Below are 26,377 nucleotides of genomic sequence, written 5' to 3'. Positions count from 1 at the left end.
GCAAGAAGAAGTTCAATAGTGGAGGGAAAAGTGTTGTAAATGTACCTATTGTGGGATGAATGGTCACACTGTTGATAAATGTTATAAAAAGCATGGTTACCCTACATGTTGGATTCAAGGATATAAGGCCAAGAACAGACAGAATCAGGACATGCCACAAGCTTCAAATCCCTCTGTGAACCAAGTTAGTGACCTAGGGATATCTAATGATCAAATTCAAAAACTCTTGTTGTTTTTGCAGAATCAGAATGTAGGAAGCCAAGCCTCAACTAATGCTGCTATCACTGTGAGCACCTCTGGACTCAGATCAAATCTCAAAGAAAATGAAGAGACATACAATGAAGGCAAGTTTCTTCTTACTCCTAACATTAATGCCATCTTGGATACACATGTTAGTTGGATACTAGACTCAGGAGCTACTGATCATATTGCTTGCTCTATAGAATACTTTGATGATTGTCATAAGGTCTATGGGATTTCTGTTCAGTTACCAAATGGGGAAACAGTGAGTGTCACACATATAGGGCAAGTCAGACTTCATGCAGATATAATGTTGTATAATGTGTTGTGTATACCATCTTTTACCTTCAACATTATCTCTGTAAGCAAATTGACAAAGCAATCAAATTGTGAAGTTGTCATGGGATCTAATACTTGCACTATTCAGGGGCACCTTGGGATGATGGTTGGTTTTGCTAAGCAGAAGAATGGTTTATATCTTATCAATCATCCTCCAGTAAAGAAGAAGGAGTCTATCTGCAGTAGTGAATCTAATATCAAATGTAATAGTTTGACTATGGAGACTTGGCACAATAGACTGGGACATTATCCAGTCAATAAGCTGCATTTTTTACATGGAATAAAATTTGCACCTGTTCATAGGCCTCATGATTTTGTGTGTGATGCATGCCACTTTGCTAGACATAAGAGATCCTCTTTTCCTGTTAGTCTATCTAGGGCTGCAAAGTGTTTTGATTTATTACATAGGGATGTTTGGGGGCCTTTTGCTACTGCAACTCTTAAAGGGGAGCACTATTTCTTGACTATAGTTGATGATCATACTAGGTTCACATGGCTACATTTGATGAAGCATAAGTCAGAAACCAAGCCTATATTCCAGAGCTTTTATTCCTATGTGCATACACAATTTTCTGCTAAAATTAGGTCAGTAAGAACAGATAATGGAAGAGAGTTCTTAATGACTGATTTTTTTAATGAGAAAGGGATTGTGCATCAGAAATCTTGTGTCCACACACCCCAGCAGAATGGTATAGCAGAGAGAAAACACCAACATATATTGAATGTAGCAAGAGCCTTAAGGTTTCAGTCAGGGTTGCCTGTGAACTTTTGGGGTCATTGTATCCTTCATGCCTCCTTCTTGATCAATAGACTGCCTACCACAGCTCTTGATGGAAAAATACCATTTGAAATGATGTTTGGAAAACCTGTAGACTAAAATCAGTTGAAAACCTTTGGGTGCTTGTGTTTTGGGGCCACCATTAAGCAGGGAAGACATAAATTTCAACCAAGGGCCAAGAAATGTGTCTTCCTTGGGTTTCCAGCAAATGTGAAGGGATATATATTGTATGACATGATTGATAGTTCAATCTTTGTATCTAGAGATGTCCATTTTCATGAACAGACATACCCCTTCAAAGTGATGAATTCAGGTGAGCCTAACATTGACACAGCTGCAAGGTTCAACCCTCCTTTGCCTCTGGTCCCTATCACAGCAGATATCCCAACTCCTATCCCAACACACACACTGACTGAAGCAGCAGTTGGGAATGAAAATGATGGAAGCAGCAGTATGGGCAACAATGACAATTTTGAGATTGAGATCAACTGTGAATCAGAAAGTTTAGCTCATGGCAACATTAATAATTCAGAAAAGGGCAATGAGATTGACAACACAGAAGAGCAAGTGAATGCAACTCATGAGTTGCAATCTAACAGCAGAGAAGGCCAAGTGAGTGAGACTCATTTAAGGAGGTCATCTAGGAATAAGAATATTCCATCAAGGTTGCAGGATTACTATTGCCACTCAGCAACCAAAACATCTCCTCACCTCATTGAGAAGTTTATATCATATGACCACCTGCATCCCAGTCATAAGGCATGTGCCCTTGCTATTTCATCCACACATGAGCCCCAATCCTATGCTGAAGCTGTACAACATAAATCCTGGAGAGAAGCAATGAATGCTGAGATAAAGGCTTTAGTAGAAAACAACACTTGGGTCATAACAGACTTGCCAATTGGGAAAGTCCCTATTGGTTGCAGATGGGTCTATAAAGTGAAGCACAAAGCTGATGGCTCAATAGAAAGGTACAAGGCAAGATTGGTTGCTAAGGGTTATACACAACAGTTGGGAGTGGATTACTTGGAGACTTTTTCTCCTGTGGCAAGAATGACTACAATCAGAACTTTCTTGGCCATAGCTGTTGCAAAGAAGTGGGACATTCAACAGTTGGACATTAATAATGCCTTCCTTCATGGTGATTTAGATGAGGAAGTCTATATGCTATTGCCACCAGGGTTTCAGAGTGATAAGCCTGGACAAGTATGCAAGCTCTCAAGATCTCTATATGGTCTTAAGCAGGCTAGTAGGCAGTGGAATGCCAAACTAACCAAAGCCCTGCTGGAAGTTGGCTTTTCTCAATCTTCTGCTGATCCTTCACTTTTCACCAGAGGCACAGGTTCATCATTCACAGCTCTATTAGTTGATGTGGATGATATCCTAGTGGCAGGGCCAAGCTCTGAACAGATTAGTGATTTGAAGCTTTTTCTAGATAGGTCTTTCAAAATCAAGGATCTTGGCCATCTTAATTTCTTTCTGGGAATAGAAGCATACAGAACAGCCAGTGGTTTCAATCTCTGCCAGAGAAAATACACTCCGGAAATCTTGAAAGAAAATGGCTTCTTAGAAGCTAAACCAGCAAGCACTCCCTTCAACACTGGACAGAAATTGACTTCTTTGGAAGGGCAGCCCCTTGACAAGCCTGAAGTATTTAGAAGGTTGATTGGAAAGCTCCTATATCTCACCAATACCAGGCCTGATATATCCTTTGCTGTTCAACAGCTAAGCCAATTTGTGGATAAGCCTAAGGATACTCATCTGGTGGCTTCTCATAGAGTCCTTAGATATCTCAAGAGATCACCTGGAACAAGTCTGTTCTATCCAGCAAAATCTACTGTAAAGCTGAAAGCATTCTCTGATTCAGATTGGGCTTCTTGTATAGAAACAAGGAAGTCCATCACTGGCTATTGTATATACCTTGGGCAGTCTTTGATATCTTGGAAAGCTAAAAAGCAAGTCACAGTTTCAAGGTCATCCTCTGAGGCTGAGTATAGAGCTTTAGCTTCCACCACTTGTGAGATTCAATGGCTTCTGTATTTGATGGCAGATTTGCAGATCAGCTTTGAGACCTCTGTTGCTTTGTTTTGTGACAACAAGTCTGCTATTGCTATAGGGGAAAATTATGTTTTTCTTGAACGTACTAAGCACATTGAAATAGACTGCCATGTTGTGAGACAAAAAGTGCATGATGGAACAATTAAGCTATTGTCTGTTGCTTCAAGCAGTCAAGTAGCTGATGGCTTTACTAAACCCCTAGCCAAGCCTCTCTTTGATCATTTTTATACTAAGCTGGGCCTTCAAGATCTTCATGCTCCAGCTTACCGGGGGGGTGATGAATGAATCAAGAAGCAGCAGTTGATGAATTGGTCCAACAGCAGCAGTTCTCTCTTGCTCAACAAGTGGTAGTTGATGTTAGTTAATAAGGAAGGACTTTTTAGTCTTTTCCCTCTCTTTAGCAGTTATAACTGCTTCGTGTATATAGTCCCTGCTGTGTGTTCATTCTCCAAGTGTAACAAACACAATAAACTCTCCATCTTTCTTCTCTCCATTTTTCTTCTTCGATACATGTTTCTCTCTACTGCTTAGTTACCTGGTTCCATGAGTCATTGCTAAGCTCATCACAATGTAGATTATTATGTTTGGTACACGCATGACATTGGAGTATTTTGGTAGGGAAAATCAATAAGTGATTACAAACTTAAAGTAATGGAAAACAATAATATTTTAGATGGAAGTGTACTGTTATAATTGTAATTTTATAGATTGTAATTTTATATAGCTAATAGTCCCTTGTGGTGCCCTCACCACACAAAGATTTATATATATTTCGTTTATTAATCTAGACTAGAACATGATGAGTTGGTTCTGTCCATTATAAGCTTGAATCCTTGTTATTGTTATATTTTTAAATTTTTTTAAGATATTAGAATAATCCATCAATAGTATTTAGTATTATTGTCACTATAGCATATTATATTATAATGATAATAATAATGGTTTTTTTTTTTTTTTGTGGATATGATGGATACTTTTAATATTCTCATTAGAATTAATTCCTCCAGATCAGAGGTCCCTTCGATCTCAATCATTAGAGTTAATTTACGTTGGATACGCAAATCCAATAGATGTCAAACCAAACTGTTTGCACAACTTATTCAAAAATCAAAAAAATAACAAATAAAAAATTTCAATAAATTAAATATAAAAAATGTATATAAAACACAAGAACAATTTGAAACTTACAACATAAACAATTATATAATTGATACATCAAGTCAATTCATCGTCAACAAATCATGTATATCTTCCATCATCACATAACGCCCCTCACGTGTCCATGATGGAAGACTGTCTGATCTATCTCTACATCAATATACTCTTTATCAGTAGGAAATGTTGTCAACAATTTACCAAAAAGCCCTCCGTTCCATGTAACCAAAGAGAATATAATGGGATATTCGTTCCTTGTTTAATTTGTTCGTTTAAAAATTAAAGAAGAGGGGTGAGACGAATATAGAAAGTTTAAAAAGAAATTAAACATAAGATAAAATGTATTCTGTATAAAGTAAAAAATTTAATGATGTTAAAATTTTTTTTTTTTAAAAAAAGACATTAATTTGGAATGAACTAAAATAGTAAGTAAAACTAATAAAATGGAACCAAAGAGTATTAGATAGGCAGCACACTTGTTTTAATATCTCAAAGCAAAAGTGCACTAATGGTGCAGGCTGCGGGCACAAGAAATTAGACAAATGACCAACTCAAAAGGGAGCAAAAAAGAAATAGAATGCACAAGATTTTTGAAGGCAAATAAAATGGAGTTAATATATAAATAAAAGGAAGCATTCAAGCTGTTTGTAGAGGAGAATGAAAGCTTGCTCATGCAGCACTTTGGATGGGATTGGGGTGACAGCATCATCATCATAGCGCAGCCACTTGCCACTCGGATGGCGGGCGTCAGCTTTATAGTGACCCTTAAAAGGGTCCATCCCATGATGAGTTATCGTCACAACAAGTTCATACCTCCGATCCTGTTATAGTTATATACATAAATATGATTCGAATTTTAATTTTAAAATAAGACAATCATCATCAAGATTATATATATATATATATATATATATATATATATATATATATATATATATAATATCGAAATGTCCAGGCAGGCATTGTGAGGTAGGTGCACGCTGCGGGCATGTAAGGTGCTAAAAATGAAATATTAAAATTAAAGAAGAGTGTACAACAAGTAACACTAGAGAAGAAAAGCTTAAAGAACTTTTTGGTAAATATGCTGGTAGTTCCAAAACGATGGACTTAAAACACTATACTCGGAAAACCCCAAATAGTATACCCTATATACATACATTTTTTACTGATTACCAGTAAAAATCAGTATGAAATCTACGATTAAGATCCAGGTGTAAAAAGTGTACGAGGGTAGAAGGGTAGTTGGTGAGTTTCATTTTGTTTTTTGGTTTTTTGGTTTTTTTTTTTGTTTTTTTGTTTTTTTTTTGTTTTTAAACAGATTATGATTTCATGTTTGAGTGGTCTTTAGAATAGGGAAATGATTTGGATTTTAGAATTGTAGAGAACCTTTAGAGTTCAGCCTAATTTGAAGTTTGTAGTTTTTCAAGATTACATAGAAAATCATCTAGATGTTTACGTAGTCCATTAAAAAGATGAGAATAGAGGTGAACATAGAAGGTTTAAAAAGAAACATAAGATAAAATGTACTCCCTATAAAGTAAAAATTTAATGATGTTTAAATTTAAAAAAAAAAAAAAAATATTAATTGGGAACATACTAAAATGGTAAGTAAAATAGATAAAATGGGACCGGTAGTGTATTAGATAGCCAACACAATTGTTTTAATATCTCAAAACACAAGTGCACTCAAGGTGCACGACCAACTCAAAAGAAATAAAATGCACAAGATTTTTGAAGGGAAATAGAATGGAGTTAATATATAAATAAAAGGAGGCATTCAAGGTTGTCAATCAGGGAATTTAGTTTTTAGGAAAAAAGAAAAGAAAAAAGACATATATAATCCTATATGGTTACCTCCTATGCTTGCATCTGTGAGATCCGTCACCTATTTTTGCTTCTACTGTAATATACAAAGACACCCTTAAAAGGGTCTATCCCATGATGAGTTATCGTCACAACAATCTCATACCTCCGACCCTGTTGTAGTTATTATATACATAAATATGATTCGAATTTTAATTTTAAAGTAATTAAGACAAGGGGAAATCGCACTTTTGGTCCTTCAATTAATTAATGCCCAATCTGCAATGTCATCCTTAGTTCCTAATTTGAACACATTTGGTCCCTCAATTATTCGACCATTAAGCAGATTTGGTTCTTCTGTCTGTTACTCCGTTTAACACCGTTTAAAGCATGGGTAAAAGTGAAATTTCACATAGCATTTGTTTTACTTATTTGTTTTCAGCCCATTCCTCACAGAACAAATGCTTAATTAATGCTTTTTTCAATCACAAATCCCACCCGGGCAAAGAAAAAGTTGTTTACTTTGTTATCTAAACACAAAATTTTGTGGCTTTTTTCAATCCAGGTCAGGCATGATTGCAACACACAGTTCATGGTCGGCAGATGCCATCAAAAGCTGAAAACTAAAGATCCAAGTTTCTCTGATAAAGCTTAACACTTTGATATATTTTGAGCTTGAATTATGTATAATCACAGTTCAGACCTAATAAATTGAAGAACGATAGCTTTTTTTCGATGTCATAGTATGATATTTAAAGGAAAAAAATCAAGATTTACAATTTTATATGATTGATTTCTTTTTTCTCTGCAATCCAAAAAGGCAGGGCCAGAAAGAGAAATACACCATAAAAAAAATGATTTATTAAAAAAATAAAAACATTAATAAAAGAAACATCATCCTTTACTGAAACCTAGGAAAAAGATGCAGAAACTAAAAAAAGCAAGAAACTAATATGAAATTGTCAAAATAGTAACGAACCTGAATTTATGAAGAAACTAATGGCATAATATATTAATAACTAATAAGGTGCTAAAAAGGATAAATCTTTCATGGCAGAAAATGGGATTTTGAAAAATAACAAACTAACATGAGCCAGATTGGAGCATATCGACGAGAGGGCCGACGGCGCCGGAGAAGTGGCGTCACTAGCACCAGGGACGGAGCCAGAAAATATGTTGAGGGGGGGCAAAGAAGTAAGGATGGATTCAATGGCGGATTCAAAAAATTTTTTAGTGAGGGAAAAAAATTAAAATAAAAGAGAAAGTTTAAAAAAATGAAATACTTAAAAAGTATAACAATAAATATTGTTGGATATATCGAAAAATAAAACATATTAAAACTTTATAAAAATATTTATAACAAAATATGAAACATAATTAATTTGATAAAACAATTCGAATATAAAACACATTATAAATTACACATTCCATTATTAATATAAAGAAAGTTATAATGGAAGTTATATATATCATGCCAAAATTTAATTGTGTTAATCAAAAAAGTGAAGAAGACTGTGACATTGTCTGTTTTATAATACTTATATGAATAATGTACTATATATACATATTATATACAATATAGGGTAGGGGTGGGGTGGGGTGAGGGGGGCAGCTGACCCCCCCTGCCCCCCCTCTGGCTCCGTCTATGACTAGCACTGGGAAGTCTTGGTGAGGCGCCTGATCTCCATGGCGGCATTGATTTTATCCCCCGGGTCGTCGGAACAGATGAGCTAAAGAATCTGATTCACCACAGACGACGACGGCGTCATCATCCGTGGCGTATCCCCATCGGAACTAGTCCCGCCGACGATCGCCGCACTACAAGTAACCAACCGCGTCAACCTCTCCCCTTTCGGGTCCATTCTTGGCGCTCCCCAAAAGGCGAAGATGTATGATTGAGCAGCCCAAAAAAATCTCAGGATAGAGAGGGAGAGAGAGGGAGAAAGAGAGAAGTAGGCATTGGGTAATAAACAAGTAAAACAAATGCTATGTGAAATTTCAATTTTACCCTTGTTTTAAACAGTGTTAAACGGAGTAACAGACCGAAGGACCAAATCTGCTTAATGGCCGAATAATTAACCGACAGTGTTGTACACTTTTTTTTAATCTTTCATCTTTCATTTTTAGCACCTCACATGCCCGCAGCGTGCACCTACCTCACAATGCCGGCCTGCTGGATTGTGAGGTAGGTGCACGTTGCGGGAATGTGAGATGCTAAAAATGAAAGATGAAAGATTAAAAGAAAGCGTACAAGTAATACTAGAGAAGAAAAGCTTAGAGAGCTTATTGTGACATTCTTGCACTAACAGGTGGAATTCCAAACTGCCAGTGGGCAAATGATTAATCTGATTACCACCCTTGTAGGGGAGAAAGATTTGTCAAAATATTCATTGCCTCTGATCTGTAAGCAGAACTTCCATGCAGCTCGGTCTTGTGTTCTTTTAACATATATTATTGATCATTGAAGTAAATGTTTATGCATTCATGCAGCCACCGCCGTATTGTTGAATACAAGACTGCTTACTATTCATTTTACAGCGGGTTGAATTTGTATCTTGTTTCTATTATCTTCTCCAGAAATAGACTTGTCTGTAACTAACATTTATGATGGATTGATAGTTTTAGAAAATATAATTATGCTCCATGGTTTTACGTGGCCTTAGTGGAAACTGGAAACAATGCATTGTTCTCCCCTTCACTATTTACATAAGTTCATAAAATGTCAATTCATTTTTTTTTTCGTGATCCAGGTGGCATGTGCACTTCTTATGGCTGGTGAGGATCTTGAGAAGCATGTTGGCATAAAAAAACATTCTTGTTGATATGGGAATGAATCTATTTTCAAGTTCAGGTAAGCACTATTAACAGTTATTTGTTCACTTAAGTGGTATTTCTGCATTTCAAACACCCATTTATTTCAGTAGCAAATGATTTTGGTGTCCTTTGTAGGATGATTATCTGGATTGTTTTTCTGATCCAAAGGTTCTTGGTAAGGTATGTTAAATGGAATTCAAACTATACTCTTTTTCTTAGATCTCTATTTGACTTAAATATTTGAAATTGAAATTTATTGAGAAGTGTTTTTGCACACTTTCAGATTGGAACAGACATTGAAGACTTTAAGTGCTCTTGGTTGGTTGTGAAAGCACTGGAACTTTGTAACGAGGAACAAAAGAAGACACTATATGTAAGTTTGAAATTTAATACGCTTTTATGCCACTAGAACAACACCAAAATTAACATAACTTCACTAGACAGCTAACCTAGTTCATCTGCTACTTCACAACTTCAACAAGAGGCAATGACGGAGATGGTGAACCAACAGCTAGAGACCATGCAAGTTGAGATGGAAGCTAAACTACAAGCTGAAAGAACTCAAATGCATATTTAAATGCAAGCTCAGATTGCAAGTTTGATGGATGAGTTGCGTCGCAACGGCATGCTATCCACTCCAAGTACTCAAGCTCAACATTAGTTAATTCAAATGTTGAAAACTTAGGAGATGATTAGATTATGTTTATTAATATATTTGGTACTGGTTCTAATGATGTAACATTATATTGTTATACTTATGTTATTGTTATTGACTTTGAATGCTTTAATATAATATATTTATAATTATATTATTCAAGTATTGTATTATAGGCTTAATGCATGTTTTTTATATTAATTAGCGGGTACATTTGTTTTATTAATTTTTAGAATTTAGCGACGGAAAAATATGGTAGAAAGACAACGGAATAGCAACGAAAAAATCTGTAGTTAAATTTAGTGACGGATATTTTTGTCACTTAGTATAAAATTAACGACGGATAATTTGTTGTTTTAGCGACGAAATTTCCGTCGCTAATTGTAGCGACAGAATATTCCGTCGTTATTCGCTCACAAATTTCCTCTTCGAATCCGTCATCGGAAGAAATCTAGCGACGGATTTATTTCGTGTTGCGATGGACATTTCTGTCGCTAAAACTAGCGACGAAAATAAATTATGTTGCTAAATTCTAGCGACGAGGGTTTTTGTGACGGACGAAATCCGTAGGTAAACACTTTAGCGACGAATTTTAACTATGTAGCGACGGAATTCGTCGTCGATATTCCGGTGTTTTTTGTAGTGTTAGTAAATATGCTAGTAGTTCCTAAACAATAGACACATGCATTACTAAGCATACAAAAACCATCAGGATAGAACCGGACTTAATTGGTTTTAATTCTTCATCTTCTCTAGCACCACCTTCTATCAAATTGGTATTTGTTAAAGAAACTAATCCTCAATCGGCAGATAATGTGGTACAAACACATAACTCAACTCCAGTTGATTATTGAAACAATCGGAATCGGCAAGGCTTAGGTTTCAAGAAATTAAAGTTGACCAGACCCATCAAAATAAGTCTAATAAGACAATATTTTAGAAATTAAATCAAGGGGGCCAACGAAAGAAGTGAAAAACTTATAGAAATAAAGGAATAAAAAATTCTAGAAGAAACAAAAGTGTTCGGAAGGAGTGAGTTCACACATGAAGGACCTTTGATCCAAACAAAGTGGACCCAACTCTCGTAGGAACAAAACTTCAATTAAGTTTAATATCATATTAAAATTTTAATTTTAATCTCATATACTTTGCATTCTTTTCAACGAATAGATATAGTTCCTCGTCCACTGGAACAGATCGAAATGCCCTATATCAATTATAAAAATATATAACAATTTATGTATATAAAGAAATGCCCGACAGGCAGATTGTGAGGTGCATGCTGCGGGCATGTGAGGTGCTAAAAATGAAAGATGAAAGATTAAAAGAAGAGTGTACAACAAGTAACAATTGTTATATATTTATGTATATGAATCACCGATTGTGCCCGTCTGGATTTCATTAGAGGGTCTGCCGGCTCATCTCCACGACAAGAGAGCCATCTACTCGATATCAAACCTCATTGGCTCCCCACTGAAGGTAGATGCTTCGACACTATCCCACAATCGACCTTCGACAGCGAGAGTTTGTGTGGAACTGGATGTGAGCACCTCCCCGACGGATCAGATTTGGATCAATAATGGGTCGTATGGCGGGTTTAGCCAACGAGTCACGTACGGGTACATCCCACCGTACTGTCTAGACTGCCGTAGGTTTGGTCATGAGACATCTGAATGCCGGACTACGAAAGACAAGCCCTTGAATGAACCACGTCGTGAAGCCTTGGGAGTGACTGATCAGTGGCCTTCCCGGCAGCTGCTGCTGGTCCCTCCACGGAAAAGGTGGCACCCAGCGCCTCAAGCTACTGCACAATTGGTCATTCAACAAGCATCTGTTGATAGCCAAAATGAGCCAGAAGCTGGTTCAACAGCACTGCTGGTGATCCCCACCGTCACGTCATTGGGAGTAAACATCATTGATGATCAGGGAATTCGTCACTCACAATCTTCTGATACTCAACCCGGGCACTTATCTGAGGGGGACGAGGTACAGAACGCACAATCTTTTACCCCATCCCTGCTCGACTCTTGGAAAGAAGCGAGCAAAATTTTTGCTTTGAAACTGGGAGGCTCACAACAAGATAATTTCGTCACAGTAAGCAAAAAGAAAAGCAGGCCAAGGAAGGACTACTCTTCCCAAGTACCGGCAGTCACAACACGCCTTGCAGCGGGAAAAATCGCTAGGGTCTCTTTTTCCCACCGCCTCAAATGAATGTGCTCAGCTGGAACGTCAGGGGCCTACTATACTCACGTCGTAGGCTCAAACCACTAATTAGACGTGAGCATGTACAAATGGCTTCAATAATCGAACCAATGCTAACCCAAGACAGTTTAGCGCAGATGACACAGGCCTTGGGCTTTTCAGATGGTTTTGCCTCATCGGAGTCCAAAATCTGGCTACTTTGGACTACTGATTTCGAAGTAGAAATAGAGTGTGACAATGGCCAATTTGTTAGCTGTAATGTTGTTTATCTACCTTGGCATTTCAGATTTCGTTTTGTCTCAGTTTATGCGAAGCACACAAGGGGAGAGAGGCTACATCTCTGGGCGCAACTTGCTATTCTTCTAAATAGCCCTTTGCCGATTCTGATGGGAGGTGACTTTAACGTTATCTCAAGTGTGACGGAGTACCGAGGAAGTGCATGGCCGGACACTAATAGCATAGCTGACTTCTCATCGTTCATCCGAGATAATGCCTTGATTGACTTGGATGTTATAGGCAACCTGTACACTTGGCATGGAGTTCGAACTACTGGCCCAGTCTGGAAGAGGCTAGATAGGTTTCTCATTAATACAGTTTGGAGGGATTCATTCTTAGTTATCCGAATTTGTGCTCTAGCCAGAACCACATCAGATCACGCACCATTGCTTCTCCACGGTGCGAACTCCTCGCTCTCAGCTTCGAAACAGTTCCGCTTCCAGAATATGTGGCTAACGCATCCGGACTTCATGGAAATAGTTCGCAACAGCTGGGAGCAATCAGCAGACGGTGGGGGCATGAGAGCTCTCTCCTATAAACTAAAATGGCTCAAGACGGCGCTAAAGGATTGGAACAAGCACTCCTTTGGCAATATCTTTGATCGTATCAAAACTCTGGAATCGGAGGTAGCTTTAGCAGAATGCAGACACGCCAATAACCCCTCTGGAGAATCTAGAACAGCACTGCAAGCTAAACAGGCAGACCTCATGTTGGCTCTAAAGCAGGAAGAAAGTTTTTGGAAGTAGAAGGCTAGGGTAAAATGGGTGAAGGAAGGTGATGCGAATACTCGTTACTTTCACTCGGTGGTTAAGGACAGGCACCGAAGACAACGCATCTCCTCGGTAAAAAGTGCTGGGGGTCATTTGCTAACCGATCAAAGGGAAATATAGGAGGAGGCTGTCACATTCTACTCTTCCCTTTTCTCAGCAGAAGATTGCCCCGATCTAGAACCTCTCTTGCAATGCCTCCCCCCGGATTTGCTCGGACATGATACTCACTCTCTTGTTTCACAGTTGACGCCGGAAGAGGTCAAAGAAGCAATGTGGAAGCTAGACCCGGACAGCGCGCCGGGGCTAGATGGCTTCTCTGGTGCGTTCTTTAGACACTGCTGGGAGTTAATAAAAGAGGACGTTTTTTGGGCAGTTCAAGACTTCTTAGTGGGGGTCCCGATTCCTCAAGCTATGGCAAGTGCACAAATAATCCTCATTCCCAAGAAGGCTCATCCAGACTCCTTTGCTGACTACAGGTCGATCAGCCTTTGCAATTTCATTAGCAAAGTTTTCACGAGGGTCATAGTCTCAAGGCTAAATCTTATTCTCCCGAAGCTAATTTCTCGAGAGCAAGCAGGCTTTGTGAAAGGCCGCAGTATTCAAGATAACGTCCTGCTAGCCTTTGAATTGCTCCAATATCTAGACAAAAAATGCCGTGGTGCGAATGTGATTGTCAAGCTAGATATGATGAAGGCTTTTGACTGGGTTTCTTGGTCTTATCTAAGAGCGGTTTTAGAGCGCCTTGGCTTTCCGGCGTTGTTCGTTCACATCATAATGGCCAATTTGGAGGCAACGAGGCTCTCAATATTGGTTAATGGTGCTAGTTGTGGTTTCTTTCAACCGACTAGGGGAGTGAAACAAGGTGACCCGTTTTTGCCCTCCTCTTCATATTGGCCTCAGAAGCTCTGTCTCGGTCACTGATCTTGAAAGTAGGCGTGGGGCTACTATCTCCATACTATACAGCGCCAAGATGTCCCCCCATCACTCACTTAGCCTTTGCAGACGACATAGTTATTTTTGTAAATGGGTCATTGGCCTCGCTAAAAGCTCTAGTGGACGTTTTAAATCTATACCAAAGTGGCTCGGGGCAAAAGATCAACTACAGTAAAAGTTTCTTTGTTACCTCCTCTAAATGTACACACAGTCAAACTTCTGCCATGTCTCGAATCTTGGGAATGCAAAAGTCGACCTTGCCATTCCGTTATCTTGGGGTGAATCTTTTTAAAGGTAGAAACCGCCCTATTTACTATCACCACTTGCTTGAGAAAATTGACTCTACTTTGCTAAGCTGGCAACGACAGCTTCTCTCTCCGGGGGGCGTCTAACCTTAATTCGTCACGTGCTCTCCATGATCCCGTTGTACACTGCTTCTTCACTCATGTTACCCAAACAGATTGAAAGGGCCCTGGAAACCAGATTTTCCAACTTCTTATGGGGTATGGAAGGTGGCAAACCGAAGAGGCATTGGACCTCGTGGAAGAAAATGTGCTTCCCGTTCGAAGAAGGCGGGCTTGGACTACGATCAATTGGCAGCATTCAGAAAACTTACTCAGCCAAAATCTGTTTTAATTGGATGCAGGGAGGTTCGCTTTGGGGTGACTTTATGCGAGCTAAATATCATGACCCTCCCCAGGCAACCTGTTCGATGATTTGGAGGAGAATACAACAAGTCCAGGACTTTGTGCAGGAGCAGATAGTGGTTACTTCTGAGGGGAATGAGTGCTGGTCTCTCTCCTACTTTGGAGACTTTACTTTCTCCTCAGCGTACGAGGCCCTACGCTAGAAGGCTGGCAAAAGTCTTTCGTCGCAAAGCATCTGGGGAGGTGGTTTGCCGTCGAGGATCTCGCTGTTCATGTGGCGCCTACTTCGGCGGTTACTGCCGTTTCCGGACATCATACATTTCAGAACTTAGGAAAGCTAGATATTTTCAGCATAATGAAGAAGAAATTGCAGAGAGTTTTATTATATGAGAATGGAGAGATATTACACAAAGAGATGAAAAACACCAAACTTAAAACCTGCTCAGCTACTGCCTTTATACAGGCTACTACAAAGTAACTGCTCTCAACAAACTACAAATAATGGAAAAGACTTTTTACTCCTTGTGCTCAGTTGTATACTGCATTTTATACTTTGATACCCGCCCCTAAGCTGGAGCATACAAGTTTTGGAGGCCCAGCTTAGAAGTAAACTTGTCAAACTGAGGAAAAGGCAGTGGTTTAGTGAATCCATCAGCAATCTGATTTGCAGAAGAAACAGACAGGAGTTTAACAAGACCTTGTTGAACCTTTTGGCGAACAATATGACAATCAATTTCAATGTGTTTCGTCCTTCCATGAAACACAAAATTTTCAGCAATGGCTATAGCTGAATTATTATCATAAAAAACAGTTGCAGGTTTGTCAAGACTAACGTGCAAATCATTCAGCAAGTAGCACAACCATTGTAGTTCACACACGGTTACAGCCAAAGACCTATACTCCGCTTCAGATGAGGAACGTGAAACTGTAGGCTGCTTCTTTGCTTTCCAGGAAATAAGAGACTTCCCAAGAAAAATACAAAAGCCTGTAATGGACTTCCTGGTTTCAGAACAGGCTGCCCAATCGGAGTCAGCAAAAGCTTGCAAATGTAGTTCTGAACTTGAGGGATAAAAGATGCCTTTTCCTGGTGCACCTTTCAAATACCTCAACACTCTATGAGCCACTGCTAGATGTTTTTCAGTAGGAGCATCAATGAATTGACTCAATTGTTGCACTGCATAAGCAATATCAGGCCGGGTGGCTGTCAAATAGAGTAATCTACCAATGAGCGTAATCTTGCCACAGGGGAAAAAGTTTCTATATAATCCACACCCAACTGCTGAGTGTATCCTTTAGCCACTAACCTGGCTTTATACCTTTCTATTGAACCATCTGATTTATGTTTGATCTTATACACCCATTTGCAGCCTATTGGAGTTTTCCCAGGAGGTAAATCAGTGAGTGTCCAAGTATGATTGTCCTGAAGTGCTTGAATTTCAGCCTGCATTGCTTGTTTCCAACACTGAAATTTGATTGCCTCATTATATGTCTTAGGTTCATAATTTGAGGAGATAGCAGTGGTGAATACTCTGTATGTTGGAGATAAGGATTCATAGGAAAGAACATGATGTAAAGAGTGTGGAGAAGACCTACCATGTATCACTGGATCACAATGGTAATCTTGTAATCTGACAGGAATATGCCTTTGTCTTGTAGATCTTCTAGGCTGAATATTATGAGATTCATTTTGAGTTTCATCTGGCAAACCATTCTCTGCTGCTGAATTTTGGGCTACAGGCAACGAACTGTCATGACCAAGTGGAGAGGCAGATGGAACGCCTAAGATGGAATGACCATCAGTGGCTATATCACCTAGGTTATAATCATCTGAAAAAGATAGAACTGGCAGAGAAGGATTAAACAAATCGTGTGTCTCACTGGCTAAAGTATTTTTAGCATCATTTGTCTTGAAGGGAAACTCCTGCTCATAAAAATGTACATCTCTGGATATGAAAACTGAACCATTTTGTATATCATATAAAATGTATCCCTTTACATTAGCAGGATATCCAATGAAAATGCACTTCCTTCCTCTTGCTGCCATTTTATGTCTTGACTGTGATTGTGTGGAAGCATAACATAAACAACCAAACACCTTTAAATGAGCATAATCAGTAGGCTTACCATATAACTTCTCAAAAGGAGTTTGCCAGTTGATCACTTGAGAGGGTAACCTGTTTATCAAATAAGTTGCATGTAGAACACAATGCCCCCAAAACTGCAAGGGGAGAGCTGCTTGAAATCTTAAGGCCCTAGCTACATTTAGCACATGTTGATGCTTCCTCTCTGCAATTGCATTCTGTTGTGGGGTGTTAACACATGACTTTTGATGTAAAATGCCCTTTTCTGCATAAAACTCAGTCATATTAAACTCAGCCCCATTATCGCTTCTTATGACCTTGATTTTAGTAGAAAACTGAGTTACTACATAGTTGTAAAATGCTTTGATCAAAGGCCTTGCCTCTGACTTATGCCTCATCAAATGTAGCCATGTGAACCTACTGTAGTCATCCACTATTGTAAGGAAATAGTGTTGTCCCTGCAATGAACAAACTGGAAAGGGACCCCAAATATCCAAATGTATCAACTCAAAACAACCTGCAGTAGTGGAAGTGCTAATAGGAAAAGGTGATCTCTTATGCTTAGCAAAATGACACACATCACAAGCTAAATTCTTATTCCAAGAAGTTTGATGAAAACCACACAACATATGCATTTTAGTAATGGGAAAATGCCCCAGTCTCTAGTGCCAAACATCCATACTAATAGCATTACAATGTATCTTATTAGACATACTGAAAGAAGAAATTTTCTTTGCTGGAGGCTCTGTCAGAAGATACAACCCATTCTCTTCCTTAGCAAAACCAGTCATCATCCCATGAACATCCTGTATCAAACATTCATTTGCCATCACGAGTAAGCTACAATTTGAATGTTTGGCTAATTTACTGGCTGACACAATATTGAAAGTAAAACTGGGGATGCACAAAACATTCTTTAACCATAAGTTCTCAGATAGTTTAATGTTTCCAATATGTGAGACTTTAACAGTCTCCCCGTTTGGCAAGTTAACCACAGTTCCCTGAACAGCACTATATTCATCAAAAAATTCCAAAGAGCATGTAATATGATCTGTTGCACCTGTGTCTAATATCCATGTGGCAGAACATCTCAAAATAGAATTAATGTGAGCTATAGAAGTAAACTTGCCTTCGGGTGGATTCTCTGCCACAGCTTTAAAATCTGGAACCAAAGTTGGAGTAGGAATACCAAGTGAAACTGTTGCGGCAGTGGATGAACCCTGTCCAATCTGTGTCTGGATAAGTGTGATCAATTTCTGGAGTTGCTCATTTGATATTCCAATATCTCCAATTTGATTTGCATTTGCAGAGACTGCTAACTGATTTACTTGTCCTTGAACTTGTGCTTGTTTTCCTTTGGACTTATAGCCTGCAATCCATCCCGGGGGGTATCCGTGCTTTTTGTAACATTTGTCTATGGTGTGACCGTTCATTCCACAAAATGTGCATTTTGCTGCAGACTTGTTTCCACTGTTAGTGTTGAACCTTTTTTTGTTATTGAAATTACTTGCATTATTTGAACCAGAAACAACAGCCACAACTTCTTCATTCATTTGTTCTGTGAGGCTACCTTGACTGGCATTAGCTTGCATTATATCATTCCCACTGCATCCAATATTTGTGCCACTGATTTGTCTTTCTAGTTTGAGTGCCATTCCAAACACTTTATAGACATCTGGCATAGGATCTAGAACTAAAACTCCTGATTTAATACTAGTAAAATCATCATTTAGTCCCTTCAAAAAACGGATTACCTGATCATCATCACGTTCCTTTATGATTTTCTTCACAAGCTCACATGAACATCTAGGAGTGCATTCACAAACAGGTAGCGGGCGTAATGCACTCATTTCTTCCCACAATGTTTTGCACCTTGTGTAGTAGTCAGTAACACTCAAAATTCCCTGTTTATTATTGTAGATTTCATCCTGGAGTTCTGAGATTCTGTGTGGATCTGCTTGAGAGAACCTCTTTCTTAAGTCCTCCCATATGTCCTTTGCCTTTTCAAAATAGATAACACTCTGAGCAATTGAAGGACTAACTGATTTTAATAGCCAGGAACTCACGATCATGTTGCATCTCCTCCAAGCTCCATATTCAGGGTGTCCAACATCTGGAACGGAAATGGAGCCGTCAATTATTCCCCATTTGTTCTTAACTTCTAGGGCTATTCTCATCGATCGACTCCATGAGCTGTAATTAGACGCGGTCAATGAAGGAGATACAAGCACTTTATTCGGATTCTCACTCACATGCAGAAACAACGGATTTTCATAGTCTTCCGAACTTGCACTCGCACTTCGCTGCGGAAGCGACATTGATGGAGGACGCTCTATTGACGGAGCTCCGTTGGATTCTGCATCCGCCGAGAGGACCGCCACATAGCTCATATTGCGGTGCTCTGATACCATTTCAGAACTTAGGAAAGCTAGATATTTTCAGCATAATGAAGAAGAAATTGCAGAGAGTTTTATTATATGAGAATGGAGAGATATTACACAGAGAGATGAAAAACACCAAACTTAAAACCTGCTCAGCTACTGCCTTTATACAGGCTACTACAAAGTAACTGCTCTCAACAAACTACAAATAATGGAAAAGACTTTTTACTCCTTGTGCTCAGTTGTATACTGCATTTTATACTTTGATAATACAGGAGCTAGGAGTGGTGTGTCAACCGTCTGTTTGCCCTTTCTGCCATTGTGACTCGGCATCCATGGAGCATTGCCTCTATCATTGTGCAATGGCGCAGCAGGTTTGAGGCTATTTTGCAGGACTTTTCGGGCTTTCCCAAACTCAAGCGAGCTCGGTTAGAACAGCGTGCCATGCATGGTGGCTGCTAACGCCATCCTCGGCAATCAGTTGGTGTGCAAGGCTTATACCTGCTATCATTTTATGGACCCTGTGGTGCTCCTATAATAAAGGAATTTATGAAGATACATCTCTATCACCGCCAGAAGCCATCAACAGAGTGCGGCAAGAGATTTATTTAATCTCTTTAACGCGTGAGTGTAACAGAAGAGGACCGACCGATGACTTCCTTCTCACGGCTGGGCTTATATCTCGTTTTGGCCTAACGCCTCGAAAGGTTACGGTGTGGGTACGATGGCTAACACCTCCAGCGGGAAGGTTAAAGCTCAATTCGGACGCGGCATACGCGGCTGGAGGCGCCTGCTTGCGCGATTCCAGTGGTCGTCTAGTAGTTGGGCTTAGCTTCCGCCTTGACGCAGCCTCAGCTCTAGAGGCCGAAGCTGTTTCCTTGCATCTTGCTACCCAGTGGTGTTTAGCCTTTTCTAAGCGCCCATCAGAGATAGAAGTGGACTCAAGAATTTTGGCTGAGTTGATTGCGTCTCGCACAGACAGAATACCATGGAGAATTAAAGCCGCGGTGGCTTTCATTCGTTCTTGCCTGAGCTGCTGGAATGCCCAGATTAGACATATCTACCGGGAAGCTAACCGGGTTGCCGACGCGCTTGCTGAATCTGGCCTTGCTTCCTCTCACTCGATGATCTTTGTTGATTCTTGTACTTTGCCTGAAAAGGCCAAAACAGCTCTTTTGTATGACTTCAGAGGCTTTGCCTCCCATCGCGCTATTCCCCATCAATAAAACTCTCTCATTTATTAAAAAAAAAAATGACCAACTCAAAATGGAGAAAAAAAAAAAAAAGAAATAGAATGCACAAGATTTCTGAAGGGAAATAAAATGGAGTTAATATATAAATAAAATTAAAGGAGGCATTCAAGGTTATCAGTTAGAAAAAAAGAAAAGAGAAAAAACAGACATAATCCTATATGCATAATGCATGGTTACCTCCCATGCTTGCATCTGTGAGATCTATCACCTATTTTTTCTTCTACTGTAATACTATATGTACAATGAAATATCATATCCGCAAATGGCTCACTCTGGATCAGCAAATTAAAATAGCGCAACTCTCAATCTGAATTGTAGAAGATAATGTAAGCTTGCTCATGCCAGCATTAAAAGGGTCCATCCCATGATGAGTTATCGTCGCAACAACTTCATACCTCCGACCCTGTTGTACGTAGTTATATACATAAATAATATGATTTGAATTTTAATTTTAAAATAAGACTATCATCATATCAAGATCATATATATATATATATATATATATATATATATATATATATATATATATATATATAAAGAAATGCCCAGCAGGCAGATTGTGAGGTGCATGCTGTGGGCATGTGAGGTGCTAAAAATGAAAGATGAAAGATTAAAAGAAGAGTGTACAACAAGTAACATTAGACCACTATACTCGGAGGACCCCAAATGGTATTCCCAATATACATACTTTTTTTTTTTTTTTACTGATTGTCAGTAAAAATCAGTATAAAATCTACGATTAAGATCAAGGTGTAAAAAGGGTACGAGGGTAGAAGGGTAGTTGGTGAGTTTCATTTTCTTAAAAAAAAAATAAAAAAAAAAAAAACAGATTATGATTTTAGGTTCGAGTGGTCTTTAAAATAGGGAAATGATTTGGATTTTAGAATTGTAGAGAACCTTTGGAGTTCAGCCTAGTTTGAAGTCTGTAGTTTTTCAAGATTTCATAGAAAATCATCTAGATGTTTACGTAGTCCATCTATACAAAAGGTGTACAATAAAAATCTACAATTTCTACAATCCTCATTTATATATGTATTTGCTTTGAATCAGACCCTTATTATTTTTTCTAAATCTGTTCCACAATTAAATCAGTGAAGGCTGGAATAAGGAGTAGGGGGTGGGGAGGTATATAGTAAGAGCTTTGGTAAGGGTAAAAAACATATTTCAATGTAGATTATTATGTTGGGTATACCCATGAAACATTAGGTATATGAACAATGATAAGGTAATTATCATTGGAGTATTTTGATATGGAAAATCAATAAGTGATTAGAAGCTCAAAGTAATGGAAACACAATATATATTTTAGATGGAATTGTTATAATAATTGTAATTTATAGAAAGATGGAGTTAAGAATTGATCATATCGAGGAAGTTTGACATCCAAATGCCCTTGCCATAAAACTTGAGTTAAGCCGGCCTACGCATTTCAGGCAAATTATATCGTGCACCGCGATTACGGAACCTTCCTAAAAAATAACTCTGTTCTTCAGTTTCATTTTGTATACATTGCAGTTTCAGTTCAACACAACTACAATTTCATTTCGATATAATTACAGTTTCATTCAATATTTATACACTCAAATATGTGAAAATGTTATTTAATTTTATTTTATATACACTATAGTTTCATTAAAACACAACTACATGATCATTTCAATATAATTACAGCTTCATTGTACAATATACACTCAAATATGTGAAATGTTATTCAGTTTCATTTTATATATACTGTAGTTTCATTTCACCACAACTACAGTACCATTTTGATATAACTGCAGTTTCATTTGATAATATAAAAATAATACGTGAGACAGTGTCGGTTTAGACACACTGTAGTGTCACTCCGTTATAACTGCAGAAACGACGCCGTTTGGACGCGCGGTGCATAATCGATTATGCACCGCGGTCCACGATATAACGATTGAGCATCTCATTTGGTTACAAGGGTGAAGTTTGGGAAGAATGACCAGAGATCGAGTCTCACCAGCGGCAGTGTGGGAGCAACCTCTCAAAGTGAGGGGGGCTCCGCTTTTGCGCAGTAAGCAAAGGTCTAGCCTCTGTGTTCAGCTGAGTTACCATGATTTACACCCTGAGGGTTCCGCTTGTGCGCAGTAAGCAAAGGTCTAGCCTCTTTGTTCAGCTGAGTTACCATGATTTAAACCATCCCAGATGCGCTGTCGGGCCCTTGGGGTTGGGGATTCAAACACCCAATAACATACATGGAAAGTTGATATATAGTTTAGTGAGCATTATTTTGTCATTTGTGTCAATTTTTCAACAATCTTATTTAGGACTTTAATATGTTCAAATCTACTGCACTCATTATTAAGAATGAAATTTTGCCGTGAACCTTAAACAAGCTGAACCTGAACTTCTATTTGATTTTTAAACTTATATTAGATTTTGATCGATTAATTTTTGTTATTTAATGATAGTAAATAACATAAATTAATCGATCAAAATCTAATATAAGTTTAAAAATCAAGTAGAAGTTCAGGTTCAGCTTGTTTAAGGTTCACGGCAAAATTTCAATTGGTATCAGAGCCTGGAGGCTTAAGTTACTAGTCTTTCGATCTGACTTTTACGTGTGCCTTATTTTTTAGTGTTCTGCGGTTTTTAATACTGTTCTTCTTGTTATTAACTTGTTCAATCTCACTTGTTGATAAGTGTTTCAGAATGGAAAGGTTCAGGCCACTTCCCCAGCTTACAGGTGACAAATACGCATACTGGAAGGCTCGAACAAGAACTCACCTTAAAGCTCAAGGAGATCAGATTTGGCGGGCGGTACTGACTGGTTGGACACCACCTACAAAACCTGGAGAAAAAAACGGTGATCCACCAGTGATAAAACCTGAAACCGAGAGAACTCAAGTTGAAATTACTACTGCTGGATATAACGATAAGGCTCTTGACACAATCTATTCCTTAATGCATGAAAATCAATTTTCGTTGGTTACAGGTATTGATTGTGCAAAAACTGCGTGGGAAATACTCGAAACCACCTATGAAGGTACGAGTTCAGTCAAACAGTCAAAGCTTCAGCTGGTAAAGACTGAATTTGAAGAACTACGTATGAACGATGACGAAGATATTGCGAGTTTTCACGAACGCATACAAGAGTTATCTAATCGAGCAACAATTCTTGGTAAACCTTTCTCCCAACAAAAACTTGTCAAAAAAAATCCTAAGATCTTTACCTCCGAGATTCAGGATGAAGGTAACCGCTATTCAAGAACATGATGGTTGGGAGAACAAATCAGTGGCTCAACTAATGGGCAATCTCCGAACCTACGAAATGGAAATTCTTACTGATCACACCAAAAAACAAAAGACAGTTGCATTTGTCGCTGAAGAACATGATGATACCGCTAACCCAGACGAATCAGGTGATGATCCAATTACATTTTTAACTAAACAATTTTCTAATTTTTTGAAACAGATATCTCAGAAGAATTCACAAAACAAAAAATTTCAAAAAGGAGCAAGCTCAAACATGTCGAAAACTGATACAAAAACTAGCATGTCAAACTCAAAACCTGCTGCCTCACGTCCAGCCCGCTCCAGGGAAAAATCAAAAAACAAAGGAATAAAATGTTACGAGTGTGAGGGCTTTGGTCATGTTCAAGCTGAATGTCCAACTTATCTTAGGCGAAAGAAGTCCATGACAGCCACAACTTGGAGTGATGACGAACCTGAATCAGAAGCTGCTGGCTCTGGCGCAGAAGAAATGTTCGGTAATTTTGTAGCTTTTACTACTAGAGTTGCGACATGTTCAGAACCTGGAGATGCATCTGACACGGAGGGTGGTGAATACAACTCGGCGGAAGACCATGAAATACCAGATTTATCTTATGAAGTAGAGTTTAACAAGTTGTATCCCATGTGAGAAGCATTACTTAAAGCAAATCGTATAGTGTCTAGTGAAGTTAGAGTATTGCAAAATGCTGTAAACGTGTTCAAAGGTCAAGTAGCAGATAGGGACGCATTAATTAAAGAATACACTGACCGAGAAAGACAACCTGAAACAGGAAGTCAAGGAACTGAAGTTGGAACTGAGTACTTACAAAAAGAAAATCCAAATGATGGATACCACTTCAACTCTTGATGAAATTCTTGGTTCTGGACTGCAATCATGTGCAAGGTTTGGTATTGGCTTTACTGGAGGAACCAACAAAGACAAAACTACTTTTGTCAAGACATCTGATCCACGTCCAGAAGATACTCCTGAGTCAAGCACAGCTAAACAATATCGTGAATCAGCGCCTACCACTAGCTCAGCATGGCGAACACGAGGTACAGTACATAACAAGTTTAACTATAAGGTATATAATCCAGTGTGTCACTGTTGCAGGTTACGAGGACACATCAGACCTGAGTGTTATTACTTCTACAAAGAACATAAGGCCAAAAAACATAGCCATAAGTACATTACTCCATTTATCAAAAAAGTATGGGTAAAGAAATCCGATTATATCAGTTTTGTATCCTTTCACACTAAAAATGCAGGTAGGGATGAAAAATGGTACTTCGACAGCGGTTGCTCACGTCACATGACTGGAAACACAAAATTTCTAAGTGACATAAACACAAGCAACGGTGAAGTAACTTTTGGTGATGGAGTCAAAGGACAAGTAACCAGAGTAGGTACTCTAAATGTTGTAGGTCTACCGAAGTTGAAAAAGGTGCTACTGGTAAACGGACTCCATGCCAACCTCATAAGCATTAGCCAACTTTGCGACCAAAACTGGAATGTTAGCTTCATCAAAGACAACTGCAGTGTTATGGATAATGAAAAACAATGTGTTATAGAAGGTAAGCGATCAACAGACAGCTGCTATATTCTAACAAATGATATCCTCTGTTGCAGGTCCAGCATAAATGAGTCTGAGTTGTGGCATAAAAAATTAGGGCGTCAGCAATCCAGCTAATTAAATTTCTTTTTTGCCCGTGTTAATAAAATTTCAGGTACACTAATTCACAAATAAATATTACTTAGTGTTACTAATATTTTTTTTCTCGTGTGCAGATTAAGTCTTAAGGCTAAGCAGTCATAAAAACTATCTTGAATTCACGTTTTAAAAGCCAAGTGTTCAGGTCTTATTAGTTTCTTATCTATTCACCTTATCTTAATCTTGAATTCCCTAAAGATGATGTTTGTTTTGATATTATTGTGCATATATCATTTTGATCATGAATTATCCATTCTAGTTTATATATATATATATATATATATATATATATATATATATATATATATATATATATATATATATATATATATATATATATATATATATATATATATATATATATATATATATACACACACGTGTATCTCTGGATTCATTAAATCATCAGGTACTTTTAATCTTTCAGATTCTTTCTCTTTACTTGTTCTTTTATTTTAAAGTGTTCGTTTAATTTGCTTGGGTTATTCTTTATGTTTTGGTATTGGCTGTTTCTGTGTGTTCACTAAATGTTATATCTACGTTATGTTGGTTGTTTTTGATAATTCTTTGATTATGCCTTTTGTTGGTGGTTCTGTGTTAAAATATGTTTGCTTGAATGATAGATTTGGTGCAATTTGATTAATGTGTTTATTTCTCTTTGTTATTTGTTTGGTCCGGTCATGACCGTGTGTGTTTTTGTTTGGTTGTGTGTTTTTCATGCTATCTGTTGTGATTCTGTGCCTGAATCATCTTATTGTCTTGTTTGACCAAAATTGAAAATTTCTTGAATTTTTGTGCTTCTTTGTTATTTGCTAAGTCGTTTTCAAGATTGCATGTACCCTGTTCTGTGTTTCTATTTTCTATTTTCACTTGTGCAGGTTCATGTAGCAAAAGATTTTGTAAAAAGCAAAAAGGAACTATTATGGAGCTGTTCTCTCTATTTCATCGTCAAGCAAAAGTTATCTGGTATTAGTTATTGGATTCTCTTTATGTGGTTTCTCTTATTGGCTTCAGTGGATATTATTGGATATCGGATTATC

General features: G+C 38.2%; 2 protein-coding genes and 1 long non-coding RNA gene across 3 annotated transcripts; 2 read left to right on the top strand and 1 right to left on the bottom strand.

The window, feature by feature from the left end:
* The first annotated feature begins 9,182 nt into the window (after nt 1-9,182).
* Nucleotides 9,183-9,547, top strand: LOC109165634. Its single transcript, XR_002051573.1, has 3 exons — nt 9,183-9,224; nt 9,323-9,367; nt 9,471-9,547. It is a non-coding gene; the product is annotated as an uncharacterized LOC109165634 (long non-coding RNA).
* A 2,586-nt stretch (nt 9,548-12,133) lies between these two features.
* LOC109164768 lies at nt 12,134-14,011 on the top strand. The gene is made up of 2 exons (XM_019313316.1): nt 12,134-13,052; nt 13,248-14,011. Exons 1-2 carry the CDS (start codon nt 12,134-12,136, stop codon nt 14,009-14,011), a joined length of 1,683 nt encoding a protein of 560 aa, XP_019168861.1.
* Nucleotides 14,012-16,568: 2,557 nt separating this feature from the next.
* LOC109164767 lies at nt 16,569-19,162 on the bottom strand. The gene is made up of 3 exons (XM_019313315.1): nt 17,467-19,162; nt 16,795-17,268; nt 16,569-16,591 (listed from the first exon to the last, which is right to left on the bottom strand). Exons 1-3 carry the CDS (start codon nt 19,160-19,162, stop codon nt 16,569-16,571), a joined length of 2,193 nt encoding a protein of 730 aa, XP_019168860.1.
* Nucleotides 19,163-26,377: the final 7,215 nt, after the last annotated feature.

Source organism: Ipomoea nil, unplaced genomic scaffold, assembly GCF_001879475.1.
Source record: "Ipomoea nil cultivar Tokyo-kokei standard unplaced genomic scaffold, Asagao_1.1 scaffold3069, whole genome shotgun sequence".
NCBI classification, from domain to species: domain Eukaryota; kingdom Viridiplantae; phylum Streptophyta; class Magnoliopsida; order Solanales; family Convolvulaceae; genus Ipomoea; species Ipomoea nil.
The sequence above is the reverse complement of the archived record's forward strand: the minus strand, read 5'-3'. Positions and strand labels throughout refer to the sequence as shown.